The sequence below is a fragment of the Tiliqua scincoides genome, chromosome 8, assembly GCF_035046505.1.
Source record: "Tiliqua scincoides isolate rTilSci1 chromosome 8, rTilSci1.hap2, whole genome shotgun sequence".
Classification (NCBI taxonomy): Eukaryota; Metazoa; Chordata; class Lepidosauria; order Squamata; family Scincidae; genus Tiliqua; species Tiliqua scincoides.
The window spans coordinates 32,999,437-33,015,750 of NC_089828.1; the positions used below are offsets into that span (position 1 = coordinate 32,999,437).

Below are 16,314 nucleotides of genomic sequence, written 5' to 3' on the forward strand. Positions count from 1 at the left end.
CCTGGAGTCATAAGCTGTCTTGGGAAACAGGATGTTGACTAGCTGGGCCTTTGGTCTGATCCAACAGGATTGTTCTAATATGAATGAATGAATGAATAAACCTTTATTAGGCATAGAGTTCTAATATTCTTAACCAATTTTGCCTGAGTCAACCCAATACACAGTGCCCAATTTTGTTCCATCAGCCCCTAGGGTCTCTTGGTGTGTGTTGACAGAATGGCTTCCTTCTGTTCAAGCTGTCTGTCTGTCTGTCTGTCTGTCTGTCTGTCTCTCTCTCTCTCTCTCTCTCTCTCTCTCTGGAATGATGTCCTGGTTTAATGCATCTCTTCCTCGCAGTGCACCCCAAATTGTGGACCTGGGTTCCGCCACCGAATTGTCCTGTGCAAAAGCGGTGACCACAGCTCCACAGTGCCGACCTCCCAGTGCCCTGAGAACTCCAAACCCCCCACCAGCATGAGGTGCAGCCTCCGGCGCTGTCCGCCTCCACGGTGGGTCACAGGCAAATGGGGAGAGGTACAAGATCCCATCTCTACTTTTATCCTGTAGCTGCAGACTAGTTTCTTCCTGCATGCTAGAGAGAGTTTTTCTCCAGCTCTCATAATATAAAAAATTGGGCTTATCCAGTGACATTGGCTGGTAACAGATTCAGAACAGGCAAAAGAAAGTTCCTCTTTGTGCAATACTTAATTGACTTGTGGAACTCCCTATCACAATATACGTTGATAGCTGCTAGCTTAGTTGTCTTTAAAAGGGAGAGAAATTCATAGGGAGGTCTATCAATGACTATTAGCTACAATGGTGGAAAGATGCCTCCATCCATATTCAGAGGCAATGTATCTCTGAATGCCATAGACAGCAATAGTAGAGGAGGGCTTGGTTGTTGCTGGCTGTGTGCTTTCCAGAGGCATCTGGCTGGCTGCTGCTGGAAGCAGGATGCTGGACCAGATGAACTCATCTAAAAGGGCTCTTACATTCTTAACCTAAGAACTGTTCCAATACAATCCAGTAGGGGGAGCTGCACCCAAGGACAAAGACAATGGTCCACCATGTTGGTTTTGTTTTATCTAATAGTGGGAGGAAAATAAACTGAGGAAAGCCAACAGAAAAGTTTCCAGGTGATTTTCTGGGGATAGCCAGGTACACGTGCCAGCTTAAGGCTTTTTGGTATACAGAATTGCCAGCCAAAGATAGTAAGTTTCAAAAGTTTCCAAAAGTCTTTGTCACTGTGTCCACAATGCTATCCCAGCAGGCATGGTTGAGGACAGTGTTTACTCTTTTTAAGGCAATTTGGGTGGGCCATGCCATCTACCCTGGAGGACAGCCTGCCTCCTTAATTCCAAGTGTGACAGGCAGCAGATGCTGGTTGCAAGGTGCTCTGTTACATGACTAGATTCCATTTTATTTAAAATAGTTTCATCCCCTGGCCGTCTCTGTCTGCATCCTTCTTTCAAGAAACAGCTCTGAAGTCATGCTAGAGAAGTGATGCGGTCAAAGACTGGAGGGAAATGAGGCTCAGTGGGTGTGGTTAAGGGAGAAAGGGTAGGAATATAAGACCAAAACAGGAGGAAGTTTTATTTTTTACTTATACCACCATGTGGCCCAGCCCAACCCACATGCATCTTCCTTTTTTTTTCTCCCACAGTGCTCTGGGCAGTGCAGCTTTGGTCAACAAAGGCGGTCAGTCCAATGCATGACCCACACAGGGCAGCCATCTGGCGAGTGCATAGAGGCCTTGAGGCCTGCAACAGCACAACAGTGTGAGAACAAGTGTGACTCTGGACCAACAGAGAACTCTGAAGGTACACAAACCATGGGACCGTTTTCAAACTTAATGTGAGGAAACCAAAATGCTCTCCCCTTCTGAAAATGTCCCATGCAATCACTCAGAAAAGTAAGATGCAGTGGCAATGCCAGAGGGCAGCTCTGCCAGGGCACGTGGTAGAGGTCCACAGCACCCAGTGGGTCCTGCATGCTAGGAACACATGGGGACTCTACATTTTCTTAACTCAATGTGCAAGTCGCACAGAGTATTAAAAATCTCTAGAATCACAGTATGACTCTAGATTTTCTGGCTTCTTCTCAGGAGCATTTGTCACACAGAGGATCCCTGGAAGGTACGCAAATTGACCAGGGAAGATCAGGGAGGAAGAAGTGCCCATGTAAGATTTCTACAGGCACTTCCTTCTGCCTCTTAACCACCACCCCCACCCCCCAGTCAATCAGCTTGGTCCGAAGGCCCCTCTGCACACAGCAGGCAGCACATTTACTAAGAAGTAAGTCTGATTGCGTTCAATGGGGCTTACTCCCAGGAAAGTATGCATAGGATTGCAGCCTAAGGGTCCAATCCTATCCAATTTTCCAGTGCCTGTGCTGCTGTGCCAATGGGGTATGCACTTCTTCCTGCATTTGGGAGGCAGTCAGAGGCCTTCTCAAGGTATAGCAACATTTGTTCCCTTACCTCGGGGCTGCATTGCAGCTGCACCAGTGCTGGAAAGTTGGATAGGATTGGGCCCTAAGTGAGTGGGCAGGGAGGGGGGGGAGCTGCAAAATAGAGAGGAGAGAAGCCACTAATGGGGAGAGGAGGGAGAGGGAACAGTAGAGAAACTGTTGGTCCTCAGGACCATGGCAGGCCCAAAACCCTGATTCCAAGGGGGATCAGGTAGATTGTTCTGTGTTTTCCCTCCAACCTTTGGCCAAAAGGAGGCAGTCTAGGAAAACTAGCCAGGCTGGCAAGAAGTGTTAAGGGCCATAGGCTAGAGTAGGTCAGGCGGTGATCACTGACCCCTATAAATAATTCCAAGTCAACTATACCTTCCTGCAAGTAGTTGCTGAGAAACCAGCACCCTACCATGGGGTCCCTGAGTCAATATTTGGGCCCAGCTAGCTGAGTGGGCCTCCTTAGCATGGCTCCAGCAAGTATTGTGATATGAGACACCTCGTCTCCTCACTTTGCCACCTCTCTTTTCAAATAGAGCAGTGAATGAAAGCAACCCCACAAGAAGGCACAAGGGCCCACTTAGGTGCCTGCACACAGCCAGGGTGTCTGTGTTGCCAGCATTGTCTCAGCACCACTCATATAGGAAAGAGAGGGGGCTTGTGCAGGTGAGAAGGGCCCACAGGGGCCACCCTGCTAAGGACCTCCATTAACCTGGTACTGCCCCCGCCAGTTCCTCCTCTCTGCAATTCCTCCTCTCTCCAGGAGGGTGACTGAAAGCCTCCAACTGAGGCTGCCTTAGACAGATGTGGGGAAGGTAGCCTCCTGTAACAGGTTCAAAGCTGAGCACCCTAAGGCTAAATAGACTTACAGGTCCATACAAGTGGACCTCTGTATCCATGAATCCCATATCCACTGATTCAGTTATCTACAGAGTCCCCTGTCGTCGTCCCCCAGTGCATCCATTAACACTGTTAAAAAGCTTACTGGGGCAAGTGTTGTTGTTTTAACAGGTCGCTATAAACATTTAAGCTTATAGCACTACACAGCAGACTGCCAGCGGCCTGAAAGCTTGATGAAACTATCTCTAACTTTATTTTTATAGCAGACCCTGTATCCATAGTTTCCATATCGTGAAGGGTCTGTGGAACAGATCACCTGTGAATACGGGGGCACGCTTGTAATTGTCATACCTACTTTTCCCTGTTGGCCCCTGAGTACTCTTCATCTGACTCAGAGAACAAATTAGAATGCAGGGCTGCTGCCAGCCCAACAGAAGGTCACACTATCTCATTCTGCCTTGTTTTTCTTCTTCTTTTACTACTTCTTCCAGAATGCAAAGATGTGAACAAGGTCGCCTACTGCCCCTTGGTGCTGAAGTTTAAGTTCTGTAGCCGCCCATACTTCCGACAGATGTGTTGCAAAACCTGCCAGGGGCGTTAAACTGGGGCAGTGCGGTGAGAAAACTGGAAAGGCCTTTGGGGGCAGCAGCACCGTTTCCCCATTGCTGCCACCTGTCCCCTCCCCTGGAGTCGTCAACAAATTCAAAACAAGCATTGTGGGCCATGCCTCTCCTGTAGTCTCCCTGTTCCTTAGGAAACACCATTAAAACACTGGAGAAGTGTGTACCATGGTGGGGGGTAGGTTGACTGGGCACAGTGAAAAGGAACGCTGTGCCACAGGCAGAGGCAGGGGAGTTGGTCAAGGTGCAGTGGAGTGCATTACTTGAAACTCTGACATTATTTATTTAGTAGCACAGTTGGGTTACTGCGATGGCTGGCCACCAGGCTGCCAAAGTAGTACCCTCCCCAAGTTGTCAGCACCCCATAATCATTCTCCATACCCTCTCCTAATGGGAATGCTATTTCCATTCCAGAAATCTCCCTGTATTCATTGGGTTCCAGGCCTGCACTGGGAAAGCCATGGAGTTGACAAAGTAAGGGAATTTGGATTTAATCGTGGGAAATGGGATGGAATATTCCAAGTGGCAACACAAAAGCAGAAGAAAGATAATAGAATAGAAATCACAGATTTTTCAGCATTTTTAATCTAGAAAATCTATTTGTCTTTTGCATTTTTTTTAGGCTTTTCAGCATAGACAGGAGACCAGTGGATCTTCTTGTATTTTGAGGAACAGGGTTTTAGTTCGAAAAGCAAAAGGAAATTCTAGCAATTTCCTTCCAATCTGTTCAGTGCCAAATTTAAAAGAAAATTCTCCAGACAAGTCATTTTTGCAGGACATGAATGTCAGTGGGCGAATTAAATCTGTGGAGAAGAACTCAGATATTTTTCCAATGTGTCTGCTGGACGTTGGGCCTTGTGTTGAGATGCCCATTTCAATATTCTTCTTTATGGCTCCCTGTTGTCATGTCTCATCTGCCCCTGGAGGTTAACCTGCAACAGTTGGATTTGTGGGTATAAGTAATCATCTGGTGCTATTCTTTCATGGTTACAGCTCTTGCTTTTTTAAATTTCAGTTTAATAAGGTGGAGTTTTGCCTGCCTTGTTTATTTGAACACTTGGTGCTTTTAAAAATTACAGAGATTAATTTTCAGAGTGGTCTTGAAGCATGTACATGTAAAAAACAAAACTATGAATTATTGTTATCCATGTTACTTTTCCTGGTAGTATCCTACCAAGAGGATTTGGGGTTGGATCCAGTTCCCTGGATCTACCTGGAAAAACTTTATTGAAGATGAGCAGATAGAGATCAGCCCCTCACCCCAGAAAGCCCTGCAAACCGCTCTAAGGGACATGTAGAATTTTGCTAGTCTTGTGGGAACACTTTCCATTGCTCTTGAGATTTTGCTTGAAGAGGAAGCCCCAAATCCAGTTCCAATTTCACTTTAGGTGATGCATAGTGACAAATCTAGAAATGTGTAAGACCCTCCCCCAATGTATCTATTACTCATCAACAAGTATTTGACCACTCTTGTATTTCTTCAGATCTTTTGCCCAAATAGTAAACCCTCAACTCCATTTCGGATTTTGCTTTAGGCAAAATTTCAGTGGCTGTGCTCCTTTTGACACAGCTCTATGGGTTTGTTGCTGGATGAGCTGATGAAGCTTCCCAAATCACCTCCCAATGGAATCTTCCTGATTGGCTAGCAAGAGATGATTTAGTTCAATTTATTTTTCCTGCTTTGACAGAGCATCCCGTTTCAAAAGCTTCTGGATAGCAGATGGGGCTGGTTTTCACAATTTCATATATAAATATATACAGATATATTGTATTAATATTAATATTGTTATTATAGAAATGTGTTTAAAATCCTATTTCCAAGATGAGAAAGAGACAGAGAGAGAAAAGTACAGCATGATTTTACAATAAAGGATTACCTACCATCCCAGTTTCAACATGAAATTTCATTATTATTTTAGTTCCATTTTTACCCAGCCCTTCCTCTAATAAGGTTAAGATGGCATACAGAAGTATCCACTCCATTTTATACTCACAACAGACCTTTGAGGTAGGTGAGGCTGATAGTGAGTGGGCCAGGGTAATCCAGAGAGCTTCATGGCTGAGTGGAGATTTGAACCTGGATTTTTCAACTCCTAGTCTGACATACTAACCACTACACCACATGAGTTTACATCATTGTTTGGTGAACTTGGGAGGACTGTAAACCTGCTACCATTTGGGAAAAAAGAATCACCATCACCAAAGCCAAAAGCATCATATCTCTTTAATGCTACCCTATGTACATCCTTAGTTCTGTGCACTAAAGAAATAAGAATAATTCTTAGGGGGGAAAATATCTGAAACTGCTATAAACTGTGGAATAAATGAAGTTATCATCAAGGGCAGCTTTTGAGTACTTGACCTGCCTCTTTGAGATATAATCCCTTTTCCATTCCTCACAGAAGTTGAATGACAAACTGTTTAGTTATGCAGCTGCTGGAATGACAGTCAAAGTCACTATGGAACAAATTTCCCTTTCAGGGTCTACATTCTAGATCACTTATTTTATTTAGACACCTTGCAATCCATTGTTTCGCACTCTTGCCTTTGAGCCCCCTAAGCTTCTCTATATCTTTGGACCTTTTCCTGGTCCTTGGCCTGTCTTTCTGTGAGATTGTAATTGCATCCAAACTGAACATAAAAACAGCCCCACTGGATTAGGCCATAAGCCCATCTACTCCAGCTTCCTGTATCTCACAGCGGCCCACCAAATGCCCCAGGGAGCACACCAGATAACAAGAGACCTCATCCTGGTGCCCTCCCTTCCATTGGCATTCTGACATAGCCCGTTTCTAGAATCAGGAGGTTGTACATATGCATCATGGCTTGTAACCTGTAATGGATTTTTCCTCCATAAATTTGTCCAATCCCTTTTTAAAAGCATCTAGACCCGATGCCATCACCACATCCTGTGGCAAGGAGTTCCACAGACTAAACACACGCTGAGTAAAGAAATATTTTCTTTTGTCTGTCCTAACTCTCCCAACACTCAATTTTAGTGGATGTCCCCTGGTTCTGTTGTTATGTGAGAGTATAAAGAGCATCTCTCTATCCACCCTGTCCATCCTCTGCATAATTTTGTATGTCTGAATCATGTCCCCCCTCAGGTGCCTCTTTTCTAGGCTGAAGAGGCCCAAACTCCGTAACCTTTCCTCAAAAGGAAGGTGCCCCAGCCCAGTAATCATCTTAGTCACTCTCTTTTGCACCTTTTCCTTTTCCACTATGTCTTTTTTGAGATGTGGCGACCAGAAGTGGACGCAATACTCCAGTGTGGCCTTACCATTGATTTGTACAACAGCATTAAAATATTATATTTTTGTTTTGTTCTCAATACCTTTTCTAATGATCCCAAACATAGAATCAGCCTTCTTCACTGCCGCTGCACATTGGGTAGACACTTTCATCGAGCTGTCCACCACCACCCGAAGATCTCTCTCCTGATCTGTCACAGACAGCTCAGAGCTCAGAACTGAAAACTTTCCTTCCCAAAAACTGGACTGCAACCATACAGTTCTGGAAACCACACCAGCCCAGCCAATTGGTGCTGGGGGCTTCACTGTTACAAGGGTGACTTAGGAGAAATGTATAGTGTGTTTTTTATTTCAATATGTGCAATTTATTAATTATAACATATTATTACAACTATATATTCCCTTTCCAAAAAAAGACATTCACAAAGCAGTTCACTTTTACAAGCGTTGGGGCTCTTTGCACTGACTTACTTCCTATTTCTTTAAGGAAAAAGAAGTTGACATGTCCAAAATGTGTTAAGAAAAATAAAAATCCCTCCCCAATTTTAGGTAGATGTGCTCATGATTCATTGTGGTCAGAACCACTGAGTTCCACCACCACATCAGTGAGTTGTTGTTTCTTGTCAGACTTATTCTGAACTGGTAACTTGATTATTTTTTTAGAGAGTCTGTTCCTGCTGAGCAAAGACTTCCTAATAGGCTGAGACTCTTAGCTTGATTCTCACAGGCCGCTCCCCGGTCCTCTTCTCTTTACCTACCCATCCCCATCTACTCTCAGCCCTGAAGGAGGAAGTGAGGGACAGCCAGTCGGAGGGGGCTGGATAGAGGAACTCACCAAAAGTTGTGTGTGGTTGCACTTCTGTCTGTCGTTGCTGCTGCTGCTGCTGCTGCTGCTGGTGTAACAGACAGAAGTCTCCCCCGACATAGGGACGTGGCCATGTCCCCCGGAGAAAATCGGTGACTCAAGCTAGTCCCTGACCTATCTCAGTGGTGGGGGTGAAGTTGGCCAAGCTGGAGAGCAGGTAGCAGGAAGATCATGGTAAGACCTGATGGAGCAGAAAAGTAAAACCTGGTGCAGGATGTAGGGCGAGAGGTAGGGGTGCATAGAAGCTTTGCATCCTGTTTTGGTAAGAGATTACACCTGACTCATACCGCTTGAAAAGAAATAGATGGAGGCAGAGGGCCTTGATTTGAACCAAATGTGACAGACTGCAAAAAAATCTCCAATTTCAATCCAAGATTTTGGTTCTTTTCCTATGTAGAGTTTAGGGCAGGTAAATGTGCATGGCTGCCTGTGGCCATCTCAGTTGAAGAGCTGAAAAACAGAGCCTCCATGTTGGGAGACGGTATACCTCGGAAGAGCAGATGCTGGGCAAGCAGCAAGAGATGGCCAATCACCATCATGCCTCACTTGGAGGTTTCTCAAAAGCATCTGAGTGTTCACTAATGCTGGACTAAATAGACTTTGGCTGGACTAACATGGACTTTATGTTTAGTATCTGATTCTTATCTTCAACAATGCTCAGCCACAAAGCAGGTTCACAACCCATCAAGGAAAAACAACAATTGCTTACTGTTTTTCAATCTTTCCACCCTCCCCTCCCCCCGCTGCATTACTATGCACTCCACAGTAGATTATCTTTTAACATGGAGGCTCTATGTGCTAATGAATCTGTCCAGTTCTTACTGTTAGCTGCCCACTAAAAAGGTGTGCATAAGTGCAGAAAAGAATTCTATGTTCAAATGCAATATCTGCCCGATCTTGATTCATTGATTTTATTTGTTTGTATCCTGCTTTTTCTCATTCATCTAGATTAGAACAAGAAAGCCTGTCTGTTAAAATTAGGGAATCCCGTCTATATCTCTGGGTATATTCACATTATTGAATTCAAATTATGCATGATATGGGAAAAGTGTGTAAAGATAAGTTTTTCTCCCCCTCTTACAATACTAGAACCGGATTCACCTAATAACACTGATTCAGGACGTTCAGAAGAAAGTTCTTCCCTCAATGTGTAATTTAATTTATGGATCTAATTGCTGCAAGATGTGGTGATAGTGACTAGCTTAGATGACTGTAAAAGGGGATTCAGGGAGCTTTGATAACAACCACAAAGCAGACTACCTTCAGATAATCCTGAGGACAAACAGCAGGGAAGGGCTTTCATGCTCTGCTTGTGTGCTTCCACAACTATTTTGCTGGCCGCTGGACTATGCTGGACTCAGAATACTGAACTCTGCTGACCTTTGGTCTGATCTGGCAGGTCACATGTTAAATTTATTTAAGGACCATTCCCTCTTCCCAGGGAACCCTGGGAATGTCAGCTTTGTAATCTCTAAGCCAAATTCTCAGCATTTTTCCAAATTGACTGCTATGGCTCTCCCCTCCCCCATTCTAGGAAAAATATTCTGCAATGTAAATAGAACTTCAGAAAGTGCAACCAATCTTCTGTTATTTGCTAGGAGGGGGGAACTGGCACTGTACTGATGAGGTGAGGGCTACATTTCCCCTCCCCACCCAGCATCCAAAAGCAAAACTGAAAACAGACATGTTTGCACTCTCACCTCTTCTAGATGAATTTCTACCCATAAGTGAAGTATTTAATTCAGTTTGGTATAAAGCACTCAGATGAAAGTCGAGGAATAATAGAACCAAGGAATACTAAAAGAAAAAATAGTTTTCATACTTTCTAAAGATTGAACTGGGAATGGTTAGGCCTCGTTCTCACTGATGTGTCCACCTATGTCTTGACTATGCAACTTCAGATTGCTGGTTGCCAATCTAGCCCACAATAGGTGTGGGTGTAGCTGGTGCGTTTCCAGGTAAGCATAGCATTTGATGTGCTGTCTCGCATGTCAGGTGATCTTGGGACAACTCTGCATGGAGCATCCATTTGTGTGTGTTCTGTGCTTGAACGACAGGGAGGAGAAGTAGAATAATTCTTAATGAAATCCTCCACAAGCCCCACCCCTCTGACCCCTCCCAGTTTTAGTCAAATAATGGCCCCTTCAAATATCCTTCTGGAAATATTAACTAAGGGGTTATCCCAAAAGTTAGATCTGCAATAACAATTGCCATTATGCTACACTTGAGCACTGCTTTCAGGTACCTCACTTTCAGTTCGAATTGGCACAGCCCAAACACAAGCTTGCCACTTCAATGAGAACCAGGTACTAGAGCAATTTGCCATATCGATGCCATATCGATGTGTCTGAACCACAACAAGGGGTATCGCTTCCTGACTCAGAAACTCATGTATGAGATGAGAAATACCATCAAACCCAAGAGCAGAGCTGGCACTGGGGTGTACCCCCTGATTCAAAGGCAGCAAGAATGCCAGAGCAGCAACTCACAAAGGTCCTAGTCCTAACCAACTTTTCAGCACTGGCATAGCTGTGCCAGTAGGACATTTGCAGCATGCTGCAGTTGGGTGGCACTTACGGATGCCTCCTCAAAGTAAGGGAATGTTTGTTCCCTTACCTCCGAGCTGCATTGCCCTTATGTCGGTGCTGGAAGGTGGGTTAGGATTGTGACCAAAGAGATGCAACAGAAGGCCTGTTTTGTAGATGGGCTCTTTGGACATGGGGGTGGGAGTGTCACAGCTTTGATTCTTTAATTTACAGGGCAATCTACAGCTTGAGGCTGAGCAGTCAGGCTGTCTCTTCCGTGCAGCCTTTTGAAACTAAGTCCCGGGAAGTGCCCAGCCCACTTTCACAATGGCCTCAACCCTACCTCCCCCAGTTCCCCTTTCCTCCTTCCTTTTAACTGACGTGTTCCAGGCAGCACTACCAAAACCACAAAGGAAGCAGCTTCTTGCACTGTGCAAGCATCAAAAGATGCGGGTAACACTTTACAGGTGGTGCCCACTGAAAGGGCATGGAACCGGTCGAAGCAAAATTTCAGTGTTTCAGAAGTCTATTTTTGGCAGGTGGTCAGGGTTTGGGCAGGTCAGGCCCCCATCAAAGCACCCCAACCAGGCAAGCCAACTCCTAAGCACTCAGGACTAGTGGCAGCGATACCCAAACACTATCAGGCAGTGGTGAGGAGCCATGGGAGGAGGCAAGTCAGACTTTCCCACAAAGTCCCAGCAACTGGCAAATCACGCTTTATCTCTTCCTATAAAATATTGACAATCCTGCCTTTCTGTCCCATTTAGCAGAACATTCAGTGGATTGAGCTTTCAGGCTTTCATAATCAACGCACAGTTTAAAAGCACCAGTAAGGATTTTTTAAAACATTACATGTTCCACTTCGTGCCCTCTGACATTGTGCAGATGGAAATGGAGGCATTAATTTTAAAAAGTACCTTTTGCCTTTCCGTCCCACTGTGGGATGCTCAAGGGATGTGCTTACAACATCATGGTTCCAAGCACACCCTCTCCAGAGTGCATGTGTTACATATTACTCTGCCTCTTCTCTTAGTTGAGCACAGATAGGACTGGCCCAAGAACTCCTGAACTCCAAGCATTTAGCATGCCAAATGCTACCCCCCATACCTAACGATGTGCCCTCCTCTGCTTCTCCCACTCTGTTGTGTTCTAGCTCAGCACTCTCCCCCCCCCCCCCGCCCACACTTCCTTTATCTCTTTGTCCCCCTCTTCCTTTTCCAATCCATGGAGTGGACTAAGAAGGCAGAGCAGCAGAGGCAAGAGGTGGGTGCCCCCCATCAATCCACTGCCTAGGATGAGCCAGCCCTGAACTCAAGACATTGTACATGATTCCTCCTCCTCTCATCCTCGCGACAAACCTGTGAGAAATTTTACAAACCGGCATCCCTGTCATCAAGTGGGGCTTGATGTAATGCGAAGCCTCCAAAAGCATCGGGGGGGGGGGGTGCGACCAGGTGCAACCATGTATATAAAATCATATAGATATAATTTTAAGATAAATACCACGACAATGCTATGGAATATAATTGATTATAAAGTCTCATGAAAAGCATTTTTTGAGGAGTGCAAGTAGTTAACCTTGCCTACAACACAAATTAGCCTGGCACTGGGCCTGAACGTAGCCCTTTCTAATCCGAGTACACACAACTTGCACACAAAGTTCCCTAATTGTTCTGTGCTTGTTTACCCCGCAGCGGCCTGTTCTACCACTTTAAAAGCCCAGAAAGTGGGTGCCAGGAAAACATATTAGTCCTACAATAGTTTATTGACAGTTCAGAACAGACCTGTGCAGATTGTAGGATGGCATGTGAACTTGAAGCAAGTTTTAATGCTTTATTGTCATTGTACAAAGTACAACGAAATTTCAATGCACTCCAAGACATGGACATAAAACATTTATACAACAATCATATAACACATTCATATCCATCCCACATTCAATACTACATATACATCTATTCATATACATGTCTCAAAAATAAAGAATAAAATAATACTCCTATTTCACTCAGAGATGTAATAAATAGATAATAAAACCCAGTAAAACATTTAAGTCCTAGAGACTGGGGAATAAACCAAATCTCATACAGCACTATCATAAGGACATTTATTCAAAAGTAAGCCCCTCTGAGTTCAAAAAGATTGAACAAATCTAGCAAATTCACTTAGGATTATGGTCCAAGACTAACTAGTATGAAAGACAGGAGATTAGGCTGATTTTCTACCGTTTGTGGTGTGGCTGGTTAACCTTGACTGGGGTGGAAAGCCTTGCTTGTTGAAATGGCACTTATATTTCTAAGCAATCAATACTATTCTCAGGTATTGATCAATAAATCACTTAGGGTGCAATCCTAACTTGCGCTTGAAACAGGCAGGCCAGTGGGCCTGCGCTGCATCCAGCACAAGTTTGGGGTCAAAAGTGGTGCAGCCCAAGGCAAGGGGAAACCTTTTCCCTTACCCCGTGTCACACTGTAACCTTTTCCCTTGCCCTGCCCTGAAACGCCTCCCTCCCGCCGCCTCCCCACTCTCCCCATGCCCCCCCCAGACCCCTGCATTGGCCAAGCTCGGCTGATGCAATTCACCTTATCCCCAGGGCCCGCAGCATCACAGGGAGGCAGGTTCATGTTCGTGCGCTGGCCTATCTCCCCTTTGAGTGCTGCAAAAGTGCTTTACAGCACTTTTACAACACTCTGCGTCGGCCCAAGTGAGGGTCAGGATCGCACCCTTAATTGTAAAGTGCCTAACATTTTTGAGATGTTACACACCGTTTGAAAACAGACTGTAACAGGCATAGCCCTTGACCTGAGGTTTTCAGTTTCATAAACATGGTATGAGAGGAAAAGGTCAACAAGCCAGACTGAAACTCTTCTGACACGCTTCAGAATTCTACAGTCAAGCAATCTAATCCTTACAGTGTCTGTTGAGAATATACATAATGCTACCAGTACCTCTTTGTGCAATTTTACAAATCAGGCATCAAAACTTCCCAGTTATATGATGATGAGATGAAATTGTGAAAAGAAATACTTTGTAGCGTAAACACTTCTCCTCTGCATATAACATTCAATCAGGCTTTTTAAAAAGCCACTTTAAAAGAACCCAAACAATCCAAAGGGAGAGAACAGAAAGATTGCAACACCAGGTAGAAACCACCTCTTAGGCAAGGCGGAACATCTTCTATTTGTTACCAGCAGTAAAACTTCCTCATCAGAAACGTTTGTGGCAAAGGCACAGAAATGATAGAAATGAAGGCCAAGTGAGCCTACTGCCCAATACGGTATACTGAGCTGGAGAGAGGGCTGATCTAGAAAAGTATAAAATTATGACTGCAGTGGAGAGAACTGTTTTGGTTTTTATCTCCCACTCTCATAAACTCATAACCCAATCCTATCCCCTCCCCCACTGGCACAACTAGCATTGCACCGGCAGAGGCCACTTCACTGCTGTCATAAAGCAGACTCTGCCAATGAGTACACTGGGCTCACCAGCAGGGAGGCCACACAGCAAATAAGCTCACACAGGGAGTTGGAAGGAGGTGGGGAGGGGGTTGAACAGAGCAGGAGGTGCATGGAACAATATGGAGATGGGTCAGAGAGGAGGGCAGATTATCGGGGGGGGGGGGTCAGCGCTGCATGTTGAATCCCAAGCCCCTTCCCAGGCCTGATCCACCCGCATAGAGCAACAAGGGCTTGTACCAACAGTTGAGCTGGCACACATCCAAGTTGCCCCATAGCAGTTTCTGGGGCTTACCCTAGGCCTGGGATCGGCAACCTGTGTTTTTAGAGCCACATGCGGCTCTTTCAGCCATCTGCTCTGGCTCCTGCAGGCTGGGATTTAAAGGGGGAGGACGGGCGGCTGCTGCTTTCCCCTTGGGGGGAGCGGGAGATTGTTTTGTGCTGCGGGGGAGGGAAAGGGGGGCTTGGCTGCTCCTGCCTGGGAAGATGGTGTGCTGGGGCTTTGCCTGCTCCCGTAATGCGCTGTGCGCCCTCTACGTCGTGTATATGGTGAGTGTGGCTGACAGCAGCCAGGCTCCCCTCCTGGCTTCCTGCCACCCTGAGTGTGGCTGGCAAGGGGTGGGGGCGCCAGGCGGGTGGGCTTCCAGTGGGGGGTCGGTGGGGGGTGCAGAGGCAGGAAGGGGAGCCCAGGCAGGGCTGCCTGGGTGGGGGGAGGCAGGGGCAGCTCCCAGGAGAGGGCAGAAGGCGCTTGCAGTCCCCTTGTGGGCATCTCCTGTGCACACAGCTGTGGGGTGGGGCTTGGCACAGTGAGGCAATGGGGATGACCTCACTTTTGTCTTGTAGGGCAATAGGTGAGGCAGAGCATTGGGAGAGGGGGGGAGTGTTGACTTTGCAAGGGTGGGTGGGTGGGGAAGAGGGAGGCTGTGGAAGGGCTGCCTGTGTAACTCCATCTTTAGCTTGCTTTTCTGGGGTGCCATGGGGAGCAGGAGGGCAGAGATGGGGCTGTGGGAGCCTTAGAAAGGGGTGCTCTTTCAGGAGCAAGAAAGATGGGGGTTGACCTGGGGAAAATGAAGAGTGCTAAATTCAAGGGTGCCGTCTTAGCATGCAGCGTCCCAGTGTGTGCCCAGGGTGACCAGAGGTCCTCTTTTTCCAGGACATGTCCTATTTTTTAGCCCCATGTCCTGGAAAAGAACTTAAATGTCCTGCTTTTCCCTGTGAGCAGGCAACGCATCCCCTCTTGTAATTAATAAATTATATGTAATACAGTTTTAAATTCAACAATAAGTAATTTTAAATTAGGCACATGAGATCAATAATACAATATATAATAAATATATAATCTATATATTGATCAATATATAATCAATATATAATCAATATAGATGAGTGTTTTTAGCTTTTATTTTGTGGTCTTACATTTTTCTTCAATATTCTACATTTTGGGGTGACTTGTCCTCTTTTATTGTTATGACATCTGGTCACCCTGTGTGTGCCTCAGAGTGCCGTCACAGGGCCCAATCCTATCCGGTTTTCCAGTGTCGGTGCAGCCATTCTAATGGGGCATGCACTGCATCTTGTAGTGGGGAGTCAGTCACAGAGGCCTCCTCAAGGTATGGGAACATTTGTTTCCTTACGTCTGGGCTGCATCAGTGCTGGAAAGTTAGATAGAATTGGGCCCTCAGTCAAGATATACCTATCTTGACAATAAGTAAATTGTCTGGTTAGCACAGGAAGGGGAGCTTGCAGCAGATCATAAAGGTAAAAAAAACTATATATGCAGTGTTATCTTCATTTTAGATGTCAAAAGGGTTTTGTGGCTCCAAACCCTTTTGACCCTTATGAAAACGGGTCCAAATGGCTCTTTGAATGTTTAAGGTTGCCGACCCCTGCCCTAGGCCAATGCGACAAAGGAGACCTCCAGAGCCAAAAATCCTCTGCGGGATGCAGTGGAAGCCACGCTAGTGCCGCTGCATCGCCACACAGGAATTTAGGTAGAATTGGGCTGCCCAACACGTAACACCAAAACTACTTTGGCACACTATTATTATTAATCACAATTCTATCCCACCCTTTCTCTATTGAACTCAGGGCTGCACACGTTACTCTTCTTCCCCCCTCCCATTTTATCCATACACCAGACCCTGAGAAAGAGAGGAAGACTAGCCCAAGGTCACCCAGTGAGCCTCTTGACTGATTGAGGATTTGAATTCAGGTCCCCTAACCCAACACACTAATTGCAATGCATTATCTGCTACTGGAGCTCACTACCCCATGAAGTAGTGGAGGCCACTGGCTTATGTCTGCTTTTTCTAAACAAAGAAT

General features: G+C 45.7%; 2 protein-coding genes across 2 annotated transcripts in view; both read left to right on the forward strand.

The window, feature by feature from the left end:
• Positions 1 to 5,814, forward strand: part of ADAMTS10 (ADAM metallopeptidase with thrombospondin type 1 motif 10) — a 39,119-nt gene extending 33,305 nt beyond the window's left edge. Inside the window, exons 23-25 of the mRNA XM_066635596.1 lie at positions 337 to 513; positions 1,643 to 1,799; positions 3,768 to 5,814. Of these exons, the coding sequence (XP_066491693.1) occupies positions 337 to 513; positions 1,643 to 1,799; positions 3,768 to 3,877 (444 nt within the window). The 3' untranslated portion in view covers positions 3,878 to 5,814. The remainder of the gene's footprint in view (positions 1 to 336; positions 514 to 1,642; positions 1,800 to 3,767) is intronic.
• A 2,211-nt stretch (positions 5,815 to 8,025) lies between these two features.
• Positions 8,026 to 16,314, forward strand: part of MYO1F (myosin IF) — a 44,453-nt gene continuing 36,164 nt past the window's right edge. Inside the window, exon 1 of the mRNA XM_066635709.1 lies at positions 8,026 to 8,186. Coding sequence (XP_066491806.1) covers positions 8,184 to 8,186 — 3 coding nt within the window. The 5' untranslated portion in view covers positions 8,026 to 8,183. The remainder of the gene's footprint in view (positions 8,187 to 16,314) is intronic.